This window comes from Mytilus galloprovincialis, chromosome 2, assembly GCF_965363235.1.
Source record: "Mytilus galloprovincialis chromosome 2, xbMytGall1.hap1.1, whole genome shotgun sequence".
In the NCBI taxonomy this organism is placed as follows: domain Eukaryota; kingdom Metazoa; phylum Mollusca; class Bivalvia; order Mytilida; family Mytilidae; genus Mytilus; species Mytilus galloprovincialis.
In genome coordinates, this window is record NC_134839.1 from 89,674,246 (window position 1) to 89,700,865 (window position 26,620).

Below are 26,620 nucleotides of genomic sequence, written 5' to 3' on the forward strand. Positions count from 1 at the left end.
ATTTTGTATATGAATTGAACAGGATTCTTCCCAAAATTGCATAATAATCTAATATGACAAAATTGCAATAATAATGCACACAATAATATCTGAATTTACAGGTACAACATGACAATGTATATTCTATTCAGATGAAGCAAGAGCGCACTTTGCCTGTTTTTCATTGTGATTTATTTTATGTTGAAACATTAAGGTTTTTCATTAAAATTGTTGCATAAACTTTATCAATGACAAATGAAAATTGGTCAAAGTCAGATGAACCCAGCCAGACAGACATGCACTCCCGAACTGTCATACCATAAACCACATATATTTACTCTAATGCATGAAATTGAGTTCCAAGGTCAGATGAACCCAGCCATACAGAAATGTTCACCTTACAATCATTCCAAGCATCAAATATAGTTGACCTTTTACTTATAATATCTAAGAAACAAAGTTAATCAGGAAAACTGAACATTGACCAATAAACCCTAAACATTAGGTTCAGGTCTTGGACATATAGGCCGTACAGTGACCTACAGTTGTTAATGTCTGTGTCATTTTGGTCTCTTGAGGACAGTTGTCTCATTGGCAATCATACCACATCTTCTTTTTTATATATACACCTTACAATCTTTCCATACACCAAATATAGTTTACCTTTGCTAAAAGTTCAAGAAAAACAGATCATAACATAGAACTTGACATTGAGCAAATTGCAATTACCCATGAAAATAAGGTAATGTCAAATAAAACCTTCCAGACTGACATGTACATCATAAAATATTCCCATACACCAATATAGCCAACCTATTTCATTCAGTATCTGAAAAAACAGAAAAAAAAGAAAAAAAAACGACCAACCAGGGATAGAACTTAGACTTTGGACAGCTAAAGTTTTTTAGAGGCCATTGGCCTGTGGGCCCCTGCTAATTTCATTCCCTGCCAACATTGAGCAATGAAGCATGAAAATGAGGTCAAGGTCAAATAAAACTTGCCAGACTGACATGTACATCATAAAATATTTCCATTTACCAACGTATTGCATCCAGTATTAGAAAAACACACCAAAAATACAAAAACTGAACCTCGACTTTTGGAACAATAAAAATGAAATCAAGGTCAGATGACGCCTGCCAGTTGAACATGTACACTATACAATCATTACATACACCAAATATAGCAGAACTATTGCTTATAGTATCTGAGATACAGACCTGACCACTAACATGGATCCATGAAGGTCAAGTGAAAACTGTCGGATATGCATGAGGACCTTGCAAGGTACGCGCATACCAAATATATTCATCCTATTACTCATAATAAAAGAGACATTAACATTACCAAAAATTTTAGCTTATTTCATGTAGTCATTGAACCATAAAAATGTGGTCAAGGACAAGGACATATAACAGATGTTAACTTCATATCACAAAGCATCTATGTACAAAGTATGAAGCATCCAGGTTTTCCACCTTCTGAAATATTAGGTTTTTAAGACGTTACTTTATCCAACTGCAGCTACAGTCTGATCACTATCCACAGGTTGATCTTTCTGCAACAGAAGTCGGAGACTCGACAAAAAAAAGTCATTTGCAGATAACACTCTTTCTACTTATAAAACCAGCTGCTGAACGACCAACAATCAACCAATCTATTTGAACATTTTCACCAGCAAAGGATGTCTTTATTCAGAAGTGAGAGATACAACTATGTGCATGTTTTACATTTTATTTCATGTTACAAAACATGGAATACATATTCTTCATCACATTTCAAAAGGAAGATAATAAACAGATTACAATGATATTTTTCTGTAATCATTTTATGACATTGAACTATAACAGCTTGTTTCTGTTCATGTTGATACTTAACCTTGAAACATGACATTGACATGATGGCAATTCATGATATTGTAATAGGATACTTATGATGGAATCAACATGCATCAAAGGAAACAACAAGGTACTTGTACCAGATCATATCTAATACATGTAGTGCCATTAAACCAACAATATGATGAAATTTATATCAGACACGATAAAGGTATAATGGATGACACTGTTACTAAATTAACACAATGTACAATGCTACTGTTACAAAATACACAGTGTAATGAGGAAGTTACCATAAACATATACAGTACAAAGTATGGACATTGTAACAAATGTGTTCACTATACAATGACAGTGTCATTAAATGTATACACAGTGTAATGAGGATGTTACCATATACATATACAGTACAAAGTATGGACATTGTAACAAATGTGTTCACTATACAATGACAGTGGTATTAAATGTATACACAGTGTAATCACACAGTTACCAAATATATACACATGGATTACTACAATATATTTTTAAATAGTTGCCACAAACATTGATTACTTCAGTCATTTTATACAGAATTTCAAGAAAAGGATAAATTTCCAAATCAAAATAAAGTTCAAACTATATGTACTATGTCTCAAAGACATTTATTTTATATAAAAGATTACAAACTGAAGGGTTCACATTTTCTTTGAAGTTTAATTAATCAAACTATAAATGTTTCACCAGAAAACATCAATAATCTTTGGCAAAAAATATATAAATGTAAACTGACAAATATGGTAAAAGAATATCAATACCTGATCTTATTTATTGTCAAATTGTCAATGAAAATGTGAAACGCGAGTACCAGGAAAGTTTACTTATGTTTTTAATTGTTTTTTATGAAATAAATATGTTAAACTTCATCATTTAGTAAAACCAACTTCTTATTATTTTTTTTTTTAAATGAGACATGATGAAATAAATATTGTAGTTATACAGAATAATATGATCACTCAGCACTACAAGGAATTGAGGCATGATGAAATATTAATCAAGGTCACACAGTCAAAAACAGCGATTTCCCAGCACTAAATATTTGGTGATATTTAACAGTTCAAATGATGATTTTTAGATGCATGAGCATTACAATATGAAAACAAACACAATTTTACAAGAGACAAAATGATAAAAATGTTGTATGACTATAACACATAATCCAGCTCATATCTGACATAACTGTTTTTGACATCATTAGGTACTCGTGGATAGGAGGGAATCATACTGTCCTGTGCACCAATATAAACTGTATTGTAAACTTTCCAATAAACATCTCGTACTTTTCTGGCAGGATGAAATAAGCCCTAGAAATAAACAAGAGAAAACATATTGATTATTTTCTTCCCATTCTAATGTCTTATTCATAACAAGAGGAAACCAGATACCTTCAGTGGATAATTTACATCCTACACTATGTATGCATCGACATATTTACAGGTTACATTTGTTGCTGTGTCCGTCTATTATTTTACATTTTCCACTATGTAAGAGTTTCCTTGATATAATTTGTTACCATGTTTTGCAAGTTTAGTTTGAAAACTTTAATCAAATTATCAACACAAAACCAAACATTTTGAAGATAGCATTTGACCTTATCACTAAAATAAACTTATGTGAGATAAGACGAGATGGACCCTGTGAGATGGACAAGTATACCTTGCAAAGATTCTATTAACCAAATATAGATCTATTACTCAAAATAACTGAGAAAAATCTGATTATTTCTGCATTTATTGAAGCATTAAAAGAGGTCAACTCCAGACCATAAGATAAGGCATCTGTATACAGATGAAACTTATCAAGCACTACTTATCTCTGAAATATACAACTATTTTAATTTACACTTTTGTACTTATATTTTAAGAAAATAAATAATCCTTACATCAATTCTGAAACTCAAAAGCTTGATGTCCTGAATATGCATGAAATAATTGTTGCTGGATGTTATGGAAGCATTTGTAAATAAATCAAAAGTAAGTATGAACTTCAATTCAATAAATGTCATCAACAAATTCTAGACATAAACAAGAATGTGTCCTCAGTACACGAATGCCCCACTCGCACTATCATTTTCTATGTTCAGTGGACCGTGAAATTGGGGTAAAATCTCTAATTTGGCATTAAAATTAGAAAGATCATATCATAGGGAACATGTGTACCAAGTTTGAAGTCGATTGGACTTCAACTTCATCAAAAACTACCTCGACCAAAAACTTTAACCTGAAGCGGGACAGACGGACGGACGAACGGACAGACGGACGGACGGACAGAAGGACGGACGCACGCACAGACCAGAAAACATAATGCCCCTCTACTATCGTAGGTGGGGCATAAAAATAAATACCTGAAGAGCATATTGCAGAATTTTGGCAGCCCCCATTCCTACTCTAAATCCTTCAATGGCTCCCATGAAGGCCTGGACGACATGAGGTGATGTTTCAAATATATTTGGCCAAACATAGTTTAATAAATGTACCAAAGCATCTTCACAACCAAAGCCATATACACCTAAAGCCATGTGTTGTATGGTGGACATTGTGGTCTGTCTGTGAACCAGATCTCTGCAAAAAGGAAACAAATTTTTGTAATCATTTTAGCCATAGCAGTTTTATTTTTTGAATCACATTACTTTCACAGAATAGTGAAAAAATATCAATTTTAACACATAATTTACATAACAATATTTGGGAAATTTTAAAATTACTTTAAATTAATGAATAACAAATGTCAATCTACAATGGACTACTTACTTACTTTGAATCTTATATTTTATTAGCAAGTCAACTTCCATCTAAAAACAGTTAAATAATTGAAAAGATACAACAGATTAGGAGATTGAAATATTCAAAATATGTGTATTGCTTACATCCACTTCATTTGAACTTAGGTGGATAGTTGTCTGATTGGCAATCATACCACATCTTTTCATTTTTATATGGTGTACGAAATTAAATTCAGTATCTTGTAATATTGTATTACCAAGATATTATTATTTCCTCTGCATCTAACTATTTAAGTATTGATGGAGACAATTTTCTATTCTAGACCAAATAGTAGTGATTATCAATTTTAGAATGTCATTTAATAAATCAATGATATGCAAATTACCATTATACATGAACTTTATTGACATCAAACCTGAAACTTAGTGTTCATTGAGAATATTTTAACCGTAATACCCTTCGTCAAGTAAATAAAGCAATTATCAGTGTACACTCTTACCTGTCCATTAAAGCATCCTCCAACAGGGGAGCAATAGCATAAATATAATCTTTTCCCATCTCACCAATATATTCAAACATAAATGATAATGATTTTAATACACCATTTTGTACATTGAGTTCAGGTACACGATATTCGTTCATTAGGGCTGGTATAACAGTAAAAGGAGAACATGTCTCTGCTACAATAGCTATAGCCACTGTGGTACACACACGATTCTGTCTTTCCTGTACTTTCAGATTGTTGAGTAATGTGGCCAATACGTCATGAGGACTGAAAAATAAAAGATATTTTTACATTAAAATAAATTAAATAGGTTTTCTTAGTAATATTGAAAGTGTTCATCTCATGAAGTTGTATCATTTTGACCTGCATTGTTTTAATCATTATGAAATCTTTGTTCTTTTTCATTATGAAATCTTTGTATTATGTGTTTCATAAACAACTTTTTTCATCATCAGCTATACGGTCTATACCCTTCAACTTTGTATCTGACTTGTTTCTTTCCTCTTCATTTTCTTAGATAAAAACATGTAGATTGATTCTGTAGAAACCTAAACAAGGATTTAAGTAATAATCCAGTTCACAAATGTTTACTAACTTTTTGAACTTCCAAATACCAGGATGACAAACTTTCTTTTATGTCCTCATATTAACACCAATATTTTACCCATTGCATTTATGTTTCCTGATCTTTTAAGTATGTATTTGATTTTTAAAATTAAAAATATATATTCCTGGTTAAAATAAAGTTTTGTTGGTTTCTATAATTCTAAAAGAACCTACCCAATAGCTTTAGCTATGTAACCAAATGTATTGACTGTTGCTCTCCTAATTGCTTTCTTATGTGCTTTCAGTAATTCCAGTAACTCAAAACAAATCCTCATCCATTCCCTGGCCGATACATATTCTGCCCCTCTATCAGCTATCCTACCTACTAAGTCAATACAATTCTCTTGTACCTTTTCATGTCTGAAAAAAAATGTTAAAATGTTACAGAGGCTTTAAACAAAGTTGCAATCCAGTTTAATATAAATCTTATATCAATAACATTATGTATGTTCAGTCTTTTATGGTCCAATTAATTGATTTAATATAACGAAATTAGATAATGCCAAAACTTCTTACATTTTTTATCTTCTGATATAGGCTCTACAAAAATGTGACAGAATTGGGTAAGTTAAAATGAATCCATTTCACTGTGTCAGAATAAAAGTACATACATGTCAAGTGACATGATATTCGCGTGTAATACACGCTTTTTCAACGGTTTACACGCGAGGATTTTGTCACATGGCGTGTACACGCTTTTCAACACTTTACACGCAATTACACGCATTTTCGTTCTTTTCACTTTGTGGTCGTTAGTGATATCGCTATTCTCGGTTTTTTTCCTTATTCGACGATAAACACCGAAAAATTCGATGTTTGTCTGCCATATTGTTATTGTTTATTTTTCTGTATAGACATAACAGTAAAAGGTAAGTAGTTTGTGATTAGTTTTAACGATTTTGTTACTTTCTTTCAAATTCACTTTATAGGGGAAATGTGCACAGAAAGAGGTCGCTTCCAGGCCTGTACCGTCGTCTAAACCGCCGATTGTTAATTCAAAACGATGTGTACGTACAAAGATTCAATGTTTATAAATTATATTTTGGAGTTCGAGTTTTATTGATCGAGTGACAAGTAACGTATTGTGCATTCTTTATTGCAATGATCAAAAACAATACATGTGAGAGAAGAAATACAATGTAGCTAGTTGAATAACCATTTAACATGTTTATTTAATGGAAATCAAATTTATAAAACATTTTTCTCTTTTAATTTCAGTTTCAAATATAGCCAACAGATTATACACTCACTACAGGCCATGGGGATGAAAATATCACAGAACTGTTGGATCAGCTCTCATAGTACCAGTTATCTTCTGATGAACTACCCAGTTTTCACCAGGCAATGGGAGCAATGGCAGAGATAATAGATGACATTTTACATTGCCAAAAAACAACATAATGACATTCTTTCAAATATCAATTCCTACTGTGGGAGAGCTTTTTCAATTATAAAGAAATATTGACACTGAATTCTGATCAGAACTTGACTATGTTAGATTTATATTGTACATTGTTGTATGCTGTTATCAAATAAATGTAACTCAACTTAAACTGACAGTTGTTTTGAATATGTGCCTAGTTGTGGTGCCTTAAAAACAACATGACAGACCACTGTTTAATACAATAAAAGTTCAAAGTAGAATATATATTGTTTTTTGTATATAAACAAATTTTTATGTGAAATTATGAACATTACCACATTCATATTAAAAAGTCCGCATCTACGTCACGCGTTTTTACACGCTTTTTGACATGTCATGTCATGTCATGACATGATTTCCCATTGTCAGAGGTTGACATGTATGTAAAAGTATGAATAGAACATAATAATATAATTTTCAAGTTAAAATCTCAATCTATAAGTTAATGATTTAAACTCTTACACAATTTTTTTTTAATTTTAAAATTCAAAATAAACCATTCTATTTTTGAGTTTACCTGTTTTTGAGAATAGGTGTTAGTCTTGGTAAGAGATCTTTGATGGGCGGAGTCATCTTGGTCATACCAATGACATTGACAATGCCTTTCAATGCCCCCAGGATACTTCCTAATACCTCTGGATATTCCTCTCCCAAGTACTCATACAATACAACACCTAAATGTCCCATCAATCTTTCCTGTAAATAAATTGTATATCAGCAATTACAGTAATTATAAAGATTGTATTTGCTTAACAAAGAATATACTTGAAGTAACATTTTGTAAAGGAGAATATTAAAGTGACACAAAGTTGACCTAATTTAAAAATAGAAAGTATAGAAAGACTCCTATGAACTTGATTGTTCCAAATAATAGCCTTCAGATATTAATGAGGGATAAGTCTCTCAAGACTTCTTGAATGTTGCTATAAACATTTAGTAAAGGCTTTAGGCATTGATTTCCTCCTTTCTAGATATGTAGATATTTCGGTACAAACAAAAGCTTCATTTACACAAAAAAGATATTTTGCCAAAAAAGTTGGTGCAAGTATGATGTTGTTTATGCCAGTAAATTTACATTCTCCATTAAAATGACAAGACTATGTCATCTGCGTCATCTTTAATCATTAAGAAACAAGAATGTGTCCCAAGTACACGGATGCCCCATCCGCATTATCATTTTCTATGTTCAGTGGACTGTGAAAATGGGGTTAAATCTCTAATTTTGTATTAAAATTAGAAATATCATATCATAAGGAACATGTGTACTAAGTTTCAAGTTGATTGGACTTCAACTTCATCAAAAACTACCTCAACTAAAAACTTTAACCTGAAGTGGGACAAACGGATGAACGAATGGACGCACAGACCAGAAAACATTATGCCCATTTATGGGGCATAAAAAATCAGCTTGGATGTACTGAAGAGGCAAGTAATGACCTTCATAATACCTCCACTTTACTTGTATCATATATATGAAAAGGAATACATACTAAAATCTTAACAAGATAGAAGTACATCAAAATGTTTTCAAATATTGAAATGCATGTTTTAATGAAAAGAATATAATTCCTTGTTTTCAAAATTCCAATAGGGAACATACCTTTTCAATGTTTGAAAAAAGAAATGTCAGCCATGTAGTTTAGAGGAATAATAAATAACTGAAGAAGGCCAATGGCCGAAACGTCTGAACAATTGGTTAATTTATACAATTATAAGAATATAATTTTCATATAGAAGCAAATATTTTTTTATATTTTTCTTAAACATTATCCTGTTTCACTTTACTTTTGTGTTATAAGTCAGAATCTACAAATTATGAATAGAAGAACTGTGTTTTAATTATATCCAATAAGTTAATCAATATTCTCACCTCCTGACAAGTTTTCATGACTATAGCAATTCTTGAGATGAGATCTGCTGCCTGTTGTCGTACTTTGGCTGACTTGTTGTTAAGACGCCACAGGATTGTACCACAGATCTGTGGGAGATAAGGCTTTACACGCTTCCCTAGGGCATTTACCACTGTACCAAAACCATTCAACATCACTACATCCTGGTGTTCATCAAAAAAGAAAGAAAAATATATGGTTATTATTTTATTCAAATAAGATACCAAAATACAACTATAAATCAAATACAATTATAAATAAAAATAATAAACCAATTTTCAACAATATAAAATCTCAAACAGTTTACACAAAAAGATGGATCAAAGACTCAATAGCTGGATTGCACAAAATGTCTATAAAATCTTATGAAATCCCTTATTTCAAAAGAACTATAAATTAAATTACAAGTTTAGATTCAATCAATATACCAAACTAATAATTTTTTCTGTCAAAAATCACTCTACACCCATTCTCCGTTCTATAGTACGATCTTGATTTCACAACTTTGTGAATTTCTCCGTTCTTAAGCTTGAAATATATATTACGTTTACTAGTCCACATATATTTCACATTTAAAATGTCACTTTGCATTGTCTTTTGGATAAATTTATTAATTACACCGAAAATGTTCAGAAGGTGAAAATTTACCTGTAATCAAAAGAAAAAGCATGCATTACTTTTAATTCATAGGTAGACAATGTAAACAATGTGAAAGTATAACAAATTCATACACGTTAGTCCTTTCCTAAAACTACATCTTCATCAGTAAAGGGTAACTGTGTATACAATTTTTTACACATTATATATGGTTAATTTATTTTCCATAATCCTGTCATTTTTTTATTGAAACTATGATTTTTTCAACCTTCCTTTGAATTTGAAGATAGCTTAGGGTGTTTAGGTACCTTTAAACCTGGTTACCTACAGTTATACTAAGACAGCTACTAGTATATATTTTCTCTATGTGTTTTCCTTTTTCTTATGAGTTGCTGAAGGTTTTAACATGTTTAACATGCTGAACTATATTTTTTGTGAGATTCCTTTTTAAAATACTCTTAGATGAATTTCAGAGACCTCCAAATATTAAAACATGTATTAAATGTTGCAAAGGTGTGAGGAAACAATCAACAGTACGCAAAGTTGTCTTGAAATGTGACATGTAGTGTGTCTGTCTCAATGTTATTGTTATTCTTGTTTGCTATCAATTAATAATAACATACCTCAGTTGTCTGTTCCTGGAAGGCATACAATATACCATCAATCAACTGTTCTTCAAGACGTGAATCAATATCAGCGGCTCCCAAGTTAGCCATGATCTTTTCTATTGTTTCCATAACCATCTTTCTGTATTGTTCAGCTTCATCTTTAAGGTCGTCTACAACACGACCCACAATTTCTGCTGCTCCAACCTTGTTAGCTATTTCTACTGTGGTATCTACAAGCTGTCTGTAATTCCTTCTGTCCAGAGCCATTCTCTGATTCCAGAAATGTTTGAAGAAAGGTGGCAAGATTTCTTCTTTAATATATTGTGGTTCTACACCATCAGTTGCACAGCACTGTTTCACTACCTATAAATTGAAAAAAATGGACTTATGACTATGAAATAAGATTTTTTTTATCTCATCTTTATACTGTGCAATATGTTTATATGAAGGAAATATTCACCTATTTTTTTTTTAAATGTCCCTTATTAAGTTTCTCTTACTGTGAATATACTTTAGAATGTTACAGATATACATTTCTATTAATAATGAAAAACAGTTATCTTAAGTTTTGATATTTGCGTGTGTTTACCATTTTCTATTGATGACATACCTTTAACACAATCTTCTTCATTTCTTCATCAGGAGACTGGAACTCTCTAATCAAGATCAACATCACTTCTCTGGTATAGTAGTTAGCATACTCAGCATCCATCAAGGGGATTAAATATCCAATAGCCTTCAGGAAAGCAGCCAAACCCTACAAATATGTGACATAATATAATAAACTGCTAACCATAACAGGTACATACAGGACCTGACATAACTATGTTCCTTTAGTTTAGGTCTGGTCTGAGGTCAATAAGTTTTACCAGGGATTTTTAAATAGTTGGTTTGCAGAATTTTAATATAAAATCTCCTACTTAGATCACTGAGGCTCCTGCACATAGCTTAAAGAAAGGAAATTTTGGGCAAAAAAAATCTGTTAATCAATTTCTTCCTTATCACAATATTCAGCTACATATATTTTCAAATAAACAGTGTGCTAGTAAATAAACCTTTGTTTTCCCTTCATAGTATTTTCAAACGATCTTTCATCTTTGTTAAACAATTTGAATGAGTACACTAAGATGGTACTTACCTTTCCTCTGTGCTGCCTGATACCCTTCCACAGTGGTTTCAATACACTATCAAAGGATTCAATACCATAAGGTGTGGCTGCTTCTGCAAGAGCAGCTAAAGCCAAAGCTGTAATGGTTCTCACTTTCTGCTGTTCATCCACAAGACCTATTAATATTTTAAAATTAATAATATAAATAATTAAATAACAAGTTGTTGACCACAAAGGTATACATTTGTGTCAATAAATTATTCATGTTAAAAGATTTTACTTTAAAACAAAATACAATTACACTAAGATAATTTTCGTTTGTTAGTGTGTAAATTAAATGTATGTTTGCTTTACATCAAAAGATGTCAAACAATCCCACCATAAATGAAAACTTTCCTGAACAAAAATATCAAAAGATGATCCAACTTTTAATACCAAAAAAATATAAATTTCTATGTATACTTAATCCAATGCAAGTGAAGCATAAAAAGTAGGTCAAATAGCCATATTCCTGCTTGTTGACCTTACAAAAGTCAACCATCTTAAGCCTATACAGCAAGGGTTAAATAATTAACTTTCGATGTTTCTGAGAATAAGGTCTGAATGAACATGCCCTAGTGGTCAAATGCACTTCATAAGAGCTCTACAATTAAAAGTGAACAAACTACCAAATACAGAAAATTCATCGTTCACTTGTCTATGCCCCTATAATACACATGTTCTGCATATTCACATTCTTTACCTACATTTTCAGTATGAACATTAAAAGTGTTTGGGCCCAACGTGGAGTTATTTCATATAACATATAAAGATTATCCTCACCATGTTCAATAATTTCTACTAAATTCTTCAAATGTGGCAATATAGCACAACCCATCAAGATGGCAATCTGTTGTACAATTTTAATTCCTGTATGTCTAGCTTGCCAACTCTTCTTACTCTTACATACTGCCTTTAAGAAAGGTAGAAGTGAAGGTATTCCTAAAGCTGAAGCGACAACAGCAAAGGCTCTAGCTGTGGTGTTACGGACATATTCATCCATATTGTCAATATCAGGTCTCATTGTAGAAATCATAGTAGCCAAACCAGCAGCCTGTAAAACATGGTACATTAATCAAAAGTTGGCATATTTAAATATTACTATACACTGATAAGTATAATTATATGTTCCATTTTATAAATCTTCAATTTTATGGGGTTTTTTTTCAAGATGTTCTGTACAAAAGTTTATCTTTGCAAAGTCTTGTTCCAATAATTGAACGAATTCTGACATGTTACTTCTTTCATCCTAACTGTTTTGCACATTCTCCACCTGTTAAAAGACCATGTTTTTGTATGAGAACCCCAAAAATTCACTAAGATCAAAAGGTACAATAGCAGCTGCACAGCAACAATATGTTCCCTAGAAGATTCTTCAAAAAAAAAATTCAAATCTGTCAAGCGGTTTTATAGCCCTTCGTCCCCTCTGGACTGATATTAGTTTCTCATGGTGATACACCATGTATTATTCGACATAAAAATATAGTAAAATTATTGTAAATCGATTCTGAACAGTATTGGAAGACAGTAGTGGTGAATATATGCAATCAATGTATAATCATTGTTTATTAGAAGCAGAATTTTATTAAATTTTTACATAAATATTAACACTAGTATGGCAAAGAAACTAAGTGGCAATGTATAATATGTCTATTTTGTACCAACCTTTGCTAAATTAGATATGATTTCTCTGCCCTCAACTCTGGCATAATAATCTTCATCAATCAACAAGGGTTCAATTACAACCAGAATCTTGTGAACGTATGGTCTCACCAAATCATCAAGTTTGTACAGGATACGATCAATAACCTTGACCAACAAATGTCTCTCCTGGTCCTCTAATGTAGGAGACATAAGTAAAGGTAATATTTGATTGAACAGGGGACCAGCTCCAAATTCTCTGGCTTTGTCTGTAATCTGTCTTAAAGCAGCCTACAATATACAGAATCATGTCAAGGTCATCAAAGAATATATTTTGGAAACACTTGTCAGAACTGGCCTTTCAAACGTCAAATTTTACTCAGTACTCAGTTTTATGACTGTAGATCTACTTGTCGAAGATAACCACAGAAAAACTTTACATTTTGGAAACATCACATATTTTAAATCTCTTCTATCTATTTTTATTTATTACATTTTGTATTACCATTATCATAATTATCACCACCATATTTTCCCAAATTATTCAACCTTATAACCAAGTTTTCTATAATCTTTGTGTACAAACCTTTCTCATTGGAGGTGTTCCATTTTTTATTTTCAGTAACAATTTCATGATCTTCCTTTCTTTTTGTTCCTCTGGACTCAGTGTTTCTTCATCAATATCAACCTGTAACGATAAGGTATTGATATCAAAACAGAATAATTTAAGCACATCCATAAATACATTGTGATGTTATTGATTGAGACAGAAACTTTGTATTAAGACACATGTTTGTAACTTGAATTACAGATTTTATTAATAATGTCATATACCAATGACTACGAGTTTCTTTATTCAGGACAACCAATAATTAGCTAATCATATTCAGTGCAAAGTTTAATAGAATAAACAAGTAAAATGTTATGCCTTCATTCATTAACGGGGAGACATAATAAAATTTGAATACTAAATCTATTACACTTACCAGAAGTTTATCAAAGTACTGCATATCATCAGGCTTCATCATAGGCAGGTTACCCTTAGGCTGCATGTCTACAATTTGGACCTTGTTGTCAGGAGTCTGGATACGGAAACCTGTTGGAGTACCTGCTATAGGTGTAGGTGTGGCTAATAACCTTCTGGCTGGAGTTCTGATTGGTACATATCCTGCTGGTGGATTTAAAACCTACAGTGTATAAATAAACTCATATTAAATAATATTCAATTTAAAATAATTTTCCAATAAAATTTTCAAAACAATGTCACTAACATGTATTTTGATAATACTGGTAGGTAACTTATGAAAGTTCATATTAAAATATATATATATATATTATAAGGGATCACCAATAATAACTCCTAATTACAATTTATGTGTTGCTTTCTTTTGACAACTGATCATGAGCCACCTACTTTTTCCTGAGAACCATATTTTAATTCAATACAAAATTTTGTTTTACCTTGTATCCTGGTGGCAAAATAGAATCTAATTCATCATCTCCAAGTGGTCTGTTCCTTTCATCTATTTCTCTCTGCCAAGTGAAGGCTTGTAGCTGTTCAGGTGTCATGGACATCAACTGTCCAGGAGAAGGGGTGGCCATGGCCATAGCTTTAGCCCCTATAGGAGTGGCACCACTGGGAGTAAAACCTGCTGGTGTCTGTCCTCCAGGAGTAAATCCACTGGGAGTTGATCCACCTGGTGTTGTCCCCCCTGGTGTCATACTAGGAGTAAGTCCACCTGGAGTGTGTCCCCCACTTGGAGTGGCACCACCTCCACCACCACCACTTGGTGTGGCACCAGGTGTTTCATCCCAACGTGATCGTCTTTTGCTGGCCCCTGGAGTGGGTGTGTCCTGTATTAAATCTCCACCTCTATCTGTTTTAGGAGTTTCTGCCCATCCACTACCATGTCCAGGGGTTTCTACAAGAGAAACAATGATTGAATTGTTGAATAAGTTCAGTACATTTCCCCAAGTCTCACTTCTGAAATTTTGTTTCATGCAAGACGAAAACTCACATTTTTACCCTCATGGTTTTAAAATGATCAAATCTAGGAGAAACAAACAAAATAATTGTTATTTGAAAAATCAGTTTGGCTATAACATAATTCTTGTGACACAGTAAAGATAAAATGCCAGATTTAAGTAAAAAAAGTATAATTTCAATTACATTTTGGCTAAATATATATATAACACAAGCATCTCCCAGATGGTATTCTTTTTTTAACTGTAACTTTGTTCTGTAATGATCTTACAGTGTTTATTTTTAGTATAATATAATACTCTTAGTCTTATACCCAAATTTCCACTGTTTCAACAGTTGAAATTCTTGAAAACAATTGAATATCATATCATATTTTTTTAAAACCCATCTAAATTTTAAATCAAAATAGCCTTAGAATACAGAATTGCTCTTTAAAACTGTATGTGAACTAACCTCTTTCAGTTCTTGGAGTTTCATCCCATCTGTTTCTTCTCGCACTAGGTGTGGTGTTATGTCCAGGGGTACTGTCTCCACGACCTGGGGTGGTGGCACCAGGTGTAGCATGACCAGGTGTAGTGTCCCAAACTCTGGTACTTTGTCCAGGTGTAGCACCTGGGGTATCTGAACCTTTGGGCCTTCCAGGAGTTTCATCCCATCTTGTGTTAGATGGTGTGGCAGCCTCTTCCCAGCCACTCTTACTTTTCTTGGCTGGAGTATCATCAGCTGACTGATCCCATCTTCTCTTCTTTTTCTCTGCCTGTGCTGCTGCTTGTTGCACTTTCTGTGATGAAGCATCACCTGCAGATCCGTTAACAGCTTTCAGTCCTCCATCTTTGGCTTTTTCTTGCATTTGTTTCTCCAGAAGTTTCTACAAATAAAAATTCAAACCCTAAAATACTATAAGTTTCTCCAGAAGTTTCTACAATTTATGAATTCAAACTTAGAATACTTATGGTTTTTTTCATTATGAAAAGGAACTGTTATGTGATGTTCAATTAAAAATTAGACAGAAACATTTAATAAAAATTTAAATTTACTTAAAAAGTTTCTCTAACTACAAAGACTTTCATAAGTATTTCTTGTAATATGTAGCAGGCTTAATCAATTTTAAAGTCAATAATTATAAAACTAGACATCTTTTTGTATGACTTTATGTTTATTGTTATCATAATGAAATCTACAAATTTCTTTTGCAAAATATTAGTTACCCCTTTAGTTCTGAAAAGTGGTTATCAAATTTATCTGAAATTTAGGACAACTTTTGCCACATGCCCATGTACAATTGTTTTAACTGTAATACAATGTTGCCATTTCAAGTATCTGGAACTGCAAGCTATTATTTCTAAATTGTGTATTCATCAAGAAATAAAATTTGAAACACCAATGAAGCACTATGGAAAATGCATTACAAATAATTGCGCTCTTGTAACCAGTAGCTATATCCTAAGAGGAACCAAATTTTGGTATCATTCCAATGAGCAGTTTCAGATGAGATGATGTTTAATGGGAAAGTTTACGGAAGGCAGAAGACGGTAGCACAGATGCAAAGTGACGAAAAAATCTTTCATGATTTCTAGATGCAATGTGAGCTAAAAAGAAATATGTCTATCGGGCCCATTACTGGTCTAAAAAAAATGACATTTAACATTATCTGTTTGAATACTTAATCCCTTAATTATCTTTACCTTTTCTCTATCCAACTGTTGACTGACCATGACTTTAGAGAATGTACGAGCGTTCATGTCTGGTGTTTTCCCACCTGTAATATATAAAAAGAAATGTCACGACATGAGCCGTGACAGACAACAAATTAGTAAGATAAATTAGTTATTCAAGTTAAAAGTATTTAAAACTTACTTTTTCACTAAGAGATTCACAAAAATGTCTTAAACACAGTGACAAGATGAACAACCTATAACTCGTTTCAAACCAGGATTTGAAATTTTTAACACAAATTTATTTTGAGAAATCCAAATATTTTCTTTACAATAACTAAGTCCTAAAAGCCTAATGATGCCCCAAAAAAACACTCACAATTTTTAGATTAATATGATTTTCACCTACTGTTCTACTAATCTAACCCCCTTTTTTTTAAGTTGTAGGCTGTTCAAGTACTGCAATGATAACAGATACTTTTTGATACAAATGTTAGCAAAAGAGAAGTTAGCAATTAACATATTACTATATGAAATTACATAAATTGAAATAAACAGAAAAATAAAATGTTGAATGTAAATTATCTGATACTGATTTCCCAAAAATGTGAAACTAAAAAGCCTCTTATTAAAATTTGAAATTGTCATATCTTGGAAATGGAGATTTTTAGGTTATTTATAATTCAAAGTTTGATTTTTGACATTACAAACTCTTATGAAAATACAAAAAATCATGATAACAAAAAAATTAAACGTAGAATAAAAATTTAGATATAAAAATGACTTCAAAAAATTATTTTGAAAAATACTTTTTAAATGTAAAATATATATAGTAATATTTCAATTATTAACTAAACGCTTTATTAATTTTGGTTTGCAATTCATCTTGGATTTTTTTTCTTCATGTTATCATTACAGCAATTTTGTCAGGTGCAGATTCAGAACACATTTAAGCTTTTTTTACTCATACGTACGCTTTACATCTTCTTATATCAATCACCATGGAAACCTGCTTCCAATAAGCCTAAAATTAGTCTCATATTAATATAGTATGACTTTCTAACACACAACATGTACACACAATTTGGGGATTTCTCTTGAAAAAAAATTAAAAAATAGAAGGACATGTGCAGTTTGTTTTCCTTATCAGTCCCAAAGTTTACTAAATAAATTCATTTAGTTCAAAACCGTATGACTTACATGATTTTTTTTCTTCAGAATTTAGTATAAAAAAAATGAAGTAGAAAACTATTCAGATTATTCAAATTAGAATGACTTCGTTATCTCATTACTTATTGAATTTTATTAATGATCTTTAAAAAAAAAATAGAATTTTGAATGCTTAATCATGAAGATTATCTTTGATTATATAACTTGAGGTGTAACAACCTCATTTTAACATGGATGTCCGTGAACAGGCAGCTCCACACTGATTCTCTGGCGCTAGAAAGGAAAGATAACTTAGATTAGAATCTTTTCGACTCTTGTAACTTACAGATAACTATTGTGTGCTACAGAAAATATGTCATGTATCAACAAACAATAATATAATCAATGTCATATAAGGGGTTCATGGGGAAAGAAGAAAACATTAATCTATTCTTTCATACAGTAAATTGAACTCGGAAAAACCCTGAAAGAGTCCCATATATCCTCCGTTAACGTTACTGTCAGTGTGATGGAAAATCATTAAACCAAATCTTCAAAAGATCAATTAACTATTATTTTGGAAACAGAAGACCCAGGTAAAGAAAACTTCAATGAAGGCCCTATTTCTTGCTTGATACTATCACTACCATAGACAAATGAGAGTTAAAAGGATCTTTTTGGGAGGATTATTTTCAAACTCTAATAATCTATTTTATAAATCCCATTTTGCTGTAAGATATATCCAGAGAAGTTACAATTTGTTTTTAAAGATTTCACTGTTAATTAAGTGACATAGAATGTAATTTTCTTAATTTCTCACTACTATTTTATCATCATAGCACATATTATATGATGAGTTTGTTGAAAGGCAATTTACTTCCAATGAAATATATGGACAAGTCAAATGGACATATACTGAAGGGAATTATACATCCATACATCCAACACCTGAAACTTTCATTTCTATAATTAAAATAAATTTCTGACATCTAGGTACTATTTTTTACGAAAAAATAACAAAATCTTGTACATCTTAATACCACATTAAACAAATGATTAGATATTAAGATAATGTGCAAGAATATCTTTGCATCAGTTAACAAGATAATACCTTTCACAAAGTGTTGACAATTCTAAGCATGCACATAAGTATTAACAACTGATATTGATTTTATAAAATAGAATAGAAACCAACATTCCAATTGCAGGTGCTGCTACTAAACAGGTGCATCGTTTTATATTTCTTTTGAATTTTTCAAATAATCCTTTGCTTTCCTAATTAAAAGTTTCATAAAAAATAAAAATTGAAGTATGAAATAAATATTTTTTTTAAATTTCGTTTATAATAACAACAATTTTTAGGATTGTTGGTTCATTCAATTCAAATTATCATAGCAAATATGTCCAGTAATTTTTCCAAATAGCATTTACAACAAATCACCTATGAACTAGTTCATTTTGAAACTTTTATTTCTATAAAATTTGTATTTTTGGTATATTTCACATGAAGCCATTGTTTTTAATTCATACAGCCAAAACTTTCCATAATGAGCATGATGAAGTTCATGTGTTATTTTATGTAAATGCTTGATAGCCCTAACATTATCAATATAGAAGTGAATAGAAATACACCCACCGTCAGCAAAAGGATCATAACGTGGAGGAGAGATAATTCTTTGTCGCATCCTAGCTCGATATTCTCCTTCTCTATCAGCAATCTTAGGGGCACGGTGTTCTGCCATAGGATCAAAGTCCTAAAAGTAAAGATAAACATGATAAACTTGTTTATCTATGTTATTTTTTAATGTATCTTGAAAAAAAATCACAGTACTTAAATGTATACTATGAAATTAAATATTTAATTAACTTTTTGTTAATTCATGTATCTCACTTAATTCTCTATGCAGTGAATGTGATAATACACTATTAATAATCCTATTGCTTCAAGATTTCTTCATAATTAATGAATACTTTGTAGAAATACTATTTCACCTCATCAACTTTATTGAATTTGGGGATAACATAATAATATACATTTGACTCAAATTCTTCCATTATTCAAATACTGTTGTTTATTTCAAAAGTGCAATATGATTTTCAATTCATAAAAGAAGTTGTGACAATGGACTGTACTATAAAATCGAGGAGTCTTTTTTGTCTACTCTGTGCTTCCTATGTAGCAATAGCAGTGTTTTCCTTTTTTCACTAAGGGAAGGTGGGTGTTTTAAAAAAATAACTTGCAACCGGGTGTTTTTTTTTTTAAATGTCCAGCCTTTTTTAATTTACTGTGGGTGCACGTGGGGGTCACGGAAATAAAGATTAGTATAATATTCACATTTTATGGAGTTGAACAAACATAAATAGAAGTAGTCATATTAATTGTCAAATATTCTTTGATTTTATTTTTTCAAAAATTTATCTCTTTTATCTTTACTTTCATTTACAATTTTATGCATCAGCATGGATTTAAGGCCTTTCGATCCAGGTTTCTGTTCTGTTTCTTGCTTTTGTGCCTTATTTTTGGCACACAGAACAGTAGTATCCTTCCTCTGTGACTATAAGTCATTTGAAGTCTTGCTCATATTTGTCTTCACTTGCGTGTCTTTTCCGTTGTTTGGTTGATTTTTGTTCAATTTCAACAACTTCAACATTACTATCAATTTTATTTAACTTATTTGGTCTAGTATTTTCTTTATCATCATCGTCAACTTCCTTTCTTTTCCCCCGATTGATTAATGAAAACATTGAAATTTGACGATTGGACGCCATCTTTGTCAATGAAAACAAGGCGGGATTAGTATTCAAATTTTAACGGTACGGAACCGAAAAAAAATCCGGATTTTGAAAAAAAAGCCGACCACCTCCTAAAATCGAAAGGTGGTCGGCTTTCAAAAGAAGGTGGTCGGCACACCCGGCTTAAATGCCGAATGGAAAACACTGAATAGTATTTTTAAAATAAATTGTTACCTTATCATTAATTGTGTCATTTAGGAAATTTAATGGTGCTGTATATGAAGAGCCTCGCTTTGGATATCCTGCACCAATGTCATCATCATCCTGCAAATACAAAAAGTATAATAAAACAACTTTCAAGTAGAGAAAAATCCATCAGCTATTAGAAAGTTACACAATTTGAATTCCTTATCACCATAAAATTGATATGATATCTGCTTTAGTATATTCTACCATCATCCTTTTTAAATTGTGTACATGTACATTCATACAAAGCTGTAAATTCATTAATAAAAACTAAAGAGTATTTGTTAGGTTAAAAGCTCTATAAAGCTTACCTATATTATAAAAAAACACATAACCAACTTTCAATAAAACTGCTTTATGTTCAAATCAAAACTTTTTTTGAAGAAAAACATATTGCTTACATCTAATTCTTCATTTGGAGCAATAGATGTGACGTATCCTTCAAACTTCCCATGTGCACTGTAAATATCTGTATCATAATGGCCTTCTGCTCCCAAACCAACTTTATTTGCCTCGTCTTCTTCATCTGCCCCTCCATCTTGGAGCTTCTTTTTCTTTTGTTGAAGATTTCGTACTTGTTCTTCAATTTCTGAAATAAATATCTCCATTTTAATTTTGAATCATTTGTATGTTAATATTTGAGTAGGGTTTTTAAATGGATAGTTCATATTGTCAGTGGGATTTCTTGGACTTACCCCTTTTTATTTGATGCAATTCAACATAGTTAAGTTTTTTAATTTTTTCACTAAGTAGTTAATTTTGTATGTCATTTAGTCTCTGGTGCAGAGTTGTCTCATTGGCAGTCATACTTCATCTTTTTTTTTATATAAATTTTAATTAAATAAAAGCTGAATTTTCAACTTTAAGAAACTATGTCCATGATGCCACATCCCCTTCATGCCCTTATTTTACTTAATTATTTTAAAGAGACAGATCTTTTTTTTTTAATTGGTTGTATCTGTGGAATACCTATTAGAAAAGGGATATCACATTCTGATTTCTACAAGTATATGGATTAATACGGAGCCAGAATTCTGACCGTGCAAGGGCTGTGTAGCCAGTCAAGGTTGTTAAAAACTTTCTTTAGTAGAGCCAGAAAATTCATATCTGACTCATTGGTCATTTGAATTAACTGATTCTTGAAGTTCTCAATTTCTTCAATGGTATGATCTTTAAGATCTCTCTTCATTTACATGTACTACTACTGCAATGCAACATTGATTATGTTGATTGAGTTCTTTTCATAAATTAAAACGTTAATAACTAGGGCCTAAATTAATATATTGTTTGTTTCCCCAATCCTGACCCTGCCAAGCCAGGTGTGGGTCGGAAGGTAGGGAAATAATTTTATTTTTTCCAAAAAGCTTGAACAACATTGGACGATCCTGCAAGCCTGAAAATAGGAAATGAATAAAATAATATTTGACTTAAATTTGACAATAAAATTTTATGAGTAGCACTGTTTTTGCAGGGTCGGTTGGGATTGGGGAAACAAACAATATTTTATTTTAGGCCTAGTCATGGGGTTTTTTTCAGGCTGGTTAAAATGTTTTAATTTAACCCTAATTCTGTTGGAATTAATAATCAAAATTTGATATGAGTTGAAATTTGCTTTGCACTACATTTGTTATAGCTTTTAGTTCCACAGTAGTTGTTATACTCTTGCAAAGGCACCTTTTCTTTTCATAGTATTCTTGTGCTTATACTAGTGCCGATATGATGATGTTATACATAATATAGGTGGTTAGAGAGTCATTCTAGCTAGGGAATGTGTGTGAGAGTCATAATGGTATGATGACTCTTGAGGTGGGGGAAGTGTGACAGGATTGCTTTCGTTCATAAATGTGGTAGACATTTAGTCAGCCATAAGTGCTTCCTTGTTACACAAACTGAAAGGTCCTGTGTTTCGAGTCCTGGTGGAGACAAGCAATTTTTTACACTTGTTCAACTTATTGTAACTAAATGACTTAAATAATATTCCTTTTCAGAACATACATGATGCATGTATTAATGGAAAAATTAGTGTGGCTGAATGGACTATTGCAAAACTAGTTCTACAGCCGAAATGACCTATGGCTGAACTGGTTATAACTTATGCGACCGAAACGTGTTATCAGCCCTGTTGGGCAGCATATCTTCTGAAGGTAAAGATTCTCTCTAATTCACAATGAGTTAAAATAGTATTGGATATGGATCGAAACAGCCACTATGATAAAGAACTGCTAAGAACAATGTAGTATGACAAGATTCAAGAATTCGAAAATAAAATCTTGAACCTTTTAACACACATGTGTTCCATTATACGTTGCAACACAAAGCCATGTGTGTGGATGTTTACTTATATGTAAATTTAATTAAAATGTCATATTGCTACATTTGAGGTTGTTTCATATAAGTTTTCTAGGGGAGAAGTGGGGAAATAGTATACGGACCTTCTCTTGTTGTTGCAGCCATTTTGCTGGTCTATTGATGAATAAATGGAAGATTTTAATTTACAAACAATGTGCGTGAAATCTCGGAGTCTCAAACAAACTCCAAAATTGAGAAAGGAAATGGGGAATGTGTCAAAGCGACAACAACCCGACCATAGAGCAAACAACAGCCGAAGGCCACCAGTCTTCAATGTAGCGAGAATTCCCGCACCCGTAGGTGTCCTTCAGCTGGCCCCTAAAAATATGTATCATGACTAGTACAGTGATAATGGACGTCATACTAAACTCCGAATTATACACAAGAAACTAAAATCAAAAATCATACAAGACTAACAAAGGCCAAAGGCTCCTTACTTGGGACAGGCGCAAAATTGCGGCGGGGTTAAACATGTTTATGAGATCCCCCCTCCCCCCTATACCTTCTAGCCAATGTAGAAAAGTGCCTACATCGGCATTTGTTTTGTAGATTTTGATTTCTGTTTATTTTTTTTCTGGAACTATAACCTTACTGTGTTATTCTAAGTTTTTTTTTTACTGTTTTTACATTGTTTTTGTTTTATTTTATTCGCGGTTAAAGGGGCACTATGATGAATTATTCACTCAGTTGCAAGTGAATAATTCAACCTCATTTAATCCGTATTCATGTAAACTTCAATTTAACCCCTTAGCAAAAGATGGATAACGCATGAATTTTGCTTGTAAATTTATTTTATAAAGGGAAAAAATGTTAACATGAAAGATAACAAAGGTTTCTACTTGTATTTGTAATACTTATTTGTACTGATTTTTATCCATCTGATGAGTTAAGCCTTTTCAACTGGTTTTTATAGTTCGTTTTTTATGTTGTACTGTTACACTACTGTCCCAGGTAAGGGGAGGATTGGGATCCCATTAACATGTCTAACCCCTCCACATTCTGTGTGTTTGTGTCTGTCCCGACGACCAGGGGCCTGTAATTCAGTGGTTGTCGTTTGTTTATATATGTGTTATGTTTTTCGTTCATTTTTTGTACATAAATTATGCCGCGCGAGTTTTCTCGTTTGAATTGTCATTTCGGGGCATTTTATCGCTGACTATGCGGTATGGGCTTTGCCGGTCATTGTTGAAGGCCGTACGGTGACCTATATTTGTTGATATCTGTAATATTTGGTCTCTTGTGGAGAGTTGTCTCATTGGCAATCATACCACATCTTCTTTTTTACAATCAATTGATTGATTGACTGATTTGATCCACAAAAAATATACAGACAAAAACGATGAAGATAAACATATATTTTTAATCTATGATATGAATTGAACAGACCTAGAAAAATCGAATTGCACGAGTTCGATAAATCTATTTGTATCTATATTTGTGTTTACATCGCTTATATGGTCATTTGAGGACTTCGGAGGTCAACTCGATAGTTTAAATATAGCTGGCGTCTAGACTAAAATACACACGAAACGAAGCTTCATATTATCGGGCCCATGCACTGTAAATAAGTTGTTCAAATTGGTGAACATGAATTTGACAGCTAGTGCCCCTTAAAAAAAAATATTATACCTTGGGACTATTACATTGACCTATTGGTGGTCTCAGATTATGTGTTTAGAATTTACGAAAATTCAAATAATAATCTACATTTTAGTGAGAAATGTACAAAGAATATACTAAGTTTCCTAAGATACTGCTAAATATATGTCACGGCTTATATATTGAATAAGAGGGAGTTAAAATAGAGGCATTTTAATGTTTCTAATAATAAAGATTACCCAGTAAAAGTTTAGTTCAAGTTTTAGGTGTAGCAACATCAGTCAAACAATACTTCCATGGTAAAACAAAGATAACTTTAGACATAGCCTCCTATATATGGCCATGGTCATTCGTATATGACCGAGATGTTAATTTTAAACTATCTTGGGGTCCTAGCTCACTGCTCGACAGTCGAAGTATTTATGTTGGGTCTTTTCTTTTTTCTTTTTATATATATGTAATCTGTTATCATTAATCGAGACGACTCGTGAATAAATGAAAATGAAGTGGTTTTGTATGAACCGTAATATGAAAAAAATGTATAGAAACTAGGAAATTATGAAAACTGCAGACTTTTATTCATAATATAGACGGAGAAATAGTAAGCGAAACACTGAATCAACTTTTAAATATGGTTGACAACGTACCGATGAGGGAAACAACCATAAATGCCACCAGTTTGGAGTATATAAAAATACCAATTAATGTAGCCAGGAGTACTTTTGGCACAAATATCCAACTTGATAATAAAAAAATACAAAACTGTAAGAAGGCTCCGTGGTTTACTGGTGATTGTAAAAAAAAACAGAGAAAATATAAATCACCAATAGAAAATTTAGTAGATATCAATCATAAATCAGAAAGCCAAAACTAAATTATAAGAGAAAAAAAATATGAGACGACTATGAGTAAAAGTATGCCGAGAAACAAGAAAAAAATTAAGAAATGAAATATGTAACATTTTAGGTTTGGTTGTTTGGACATGTTTAGAAAGAGTGCCACTGATGTTTTGTGTACGTTATAAAGATCCTTGTAACAACTCAAATTGGACCATATGTTGGGGTTTTTTTTTCGCCTACGTTTATCTATGATCAAGACAATGTGCTTATTTTGATGACCTCCAAACGAGTTAGGGCCCATGGTTCTGTGAATGAGATGTACCAAAATTGCATCCATGCTTAAATTCATGTCCGTAAAATCGAATAACTTTCTTTATCTTTAAATATTTGAACAATTTGACAGTAGTCCATACATACTGTCGATTTAAAAACAAAATGGATGCCTGTAGCAAATTCTAATTGCATATTTTTGAAAGTTGACTCTTTGTGGCCTTCGCATGGCGACATTTTCGTCGATTTTACTTTTTGGAGTAAATATTTCATCTGTATTTTATATACTTTTTCACTTTTTTGGTCTTTTGGAAAATGTTATTTGTGCTGTATTTAGACCCTTCTACAACGAAATTTGTTTTACATGCACACGTATAAAAATTGCGGTTTTTATCTAACGCAGTCATAGGTTTGGACGTAGTTTTCAATTTAGACTTGTATATATGTATATATATATATTAACAAGTCAAAAAGGGTACAACATCACCATAAAATAACAATAAAATGAACAAATGTTAGCTATTTCGGATTACAGATATCCTTCTTCAGTATGACCACTAAAATGAATCATGTCAATTAATCTATTCTTATTATAACACTATCACAATCTTGAAATTTATACACAAACAAAAAACAGTTTAGGCCAACATCAGAGACGCTGGTACAATTTTAAAATTTCCAAACACGACGCAAAGACTGCAAAGAGATGCCAAAATAAAAATAGTAATTTGCGATGTGAACTGACACAACTCTAAAATTCCAAAGGTGATGCCAGTAAAAATGTAACAACAACTGCGTGGA

At 31.9% G+C, this 26,620-nt stretch overlaps 1 protein-coding gene across 2 annotated transcripts; it reads right to left on the reverse strand.

The window, feature by feature from the left end:
* Window positions 1-1,697: 1,697 nt before the first annotated feature.
* Window positions 1,698-23,253, reverse strand: LOC143064802 (splicing factor 3B subunit 1-like). Of its 2 annotated transcripts, XM_076237915.1 has the most exons (20): window positions 23,195-23,253; window positions 21,164-21,351; window positions 20,751-20,840; window positions 19,420-19,537; window positions 16,665-16,738; window positions 15,433-15,847; window positions 14,457-14,917; window positions 13,982-14,182; window positions 13,582-13,683; window positions 13,020-13,286; window positions 12,138-12,408; window positions 11,346-11,491; window positions 10,818-10,964; window positions 10,223-10,570; window positions 8,984-9,166; window positions 7,631-7,809; window positions 5,865-6,050; window positions 5,079-5,351; window positions 4,201-4,417; window positions 1,698-3,160 (listed from the first exon to the last, which is right to left on the reverse strand). In XM_076237915.1, the coding sequence occupies exons 1-20, from the start codon at window positions 23,214-23,216 to the stop codon at window positions 3,002-3,004; spliced, it is 4,047 nt and encodes a 1,348-aa protein (XP_076094030.1). In that variant the 5' UTR covers window positions 23,217-23,253; the 3' UTR covers window positions 1,698-3,001. The 2 variants fall into 2 exon arrangements, with proteins under 2 accessions (XP_076094030.1, XP_076094031.1); XM_076237916.1 differs by lacking the exons at window positions 19,420-19,537; window positions 20,751-20,840; window positions 21,164-21,351; window positions 23,195-23,253 and adding an exon at window positions 17,609-17,889.
* Between the last annotated feature and the right edge of the window lie 3,367 nt (window positions 23,254-26,620).

Excerpts from the sequence above, each read along its gene's own strand:
- LOC143064802 (XM_076237915.1), bottom strand. The coding sequence starts at position 23,216 with ATGGCTGCAACAACAAGAGAAG. Across the intron at positions 13,287-13,581 it reads GAACACCTCCAATGAGAAAG|GCTGCTTTAAGACAGATTAC; the intron begins GTTTGTACACAA and ends TGTATATTGTAG. Across the intron at positions 12,409-13,019 it reads TCATATCTAATTTAGCAAAG|GCTGCTGGTTTGGCTACTAT; the intron begins GTTGGTACAAAA and ends CATGTTTTACAG.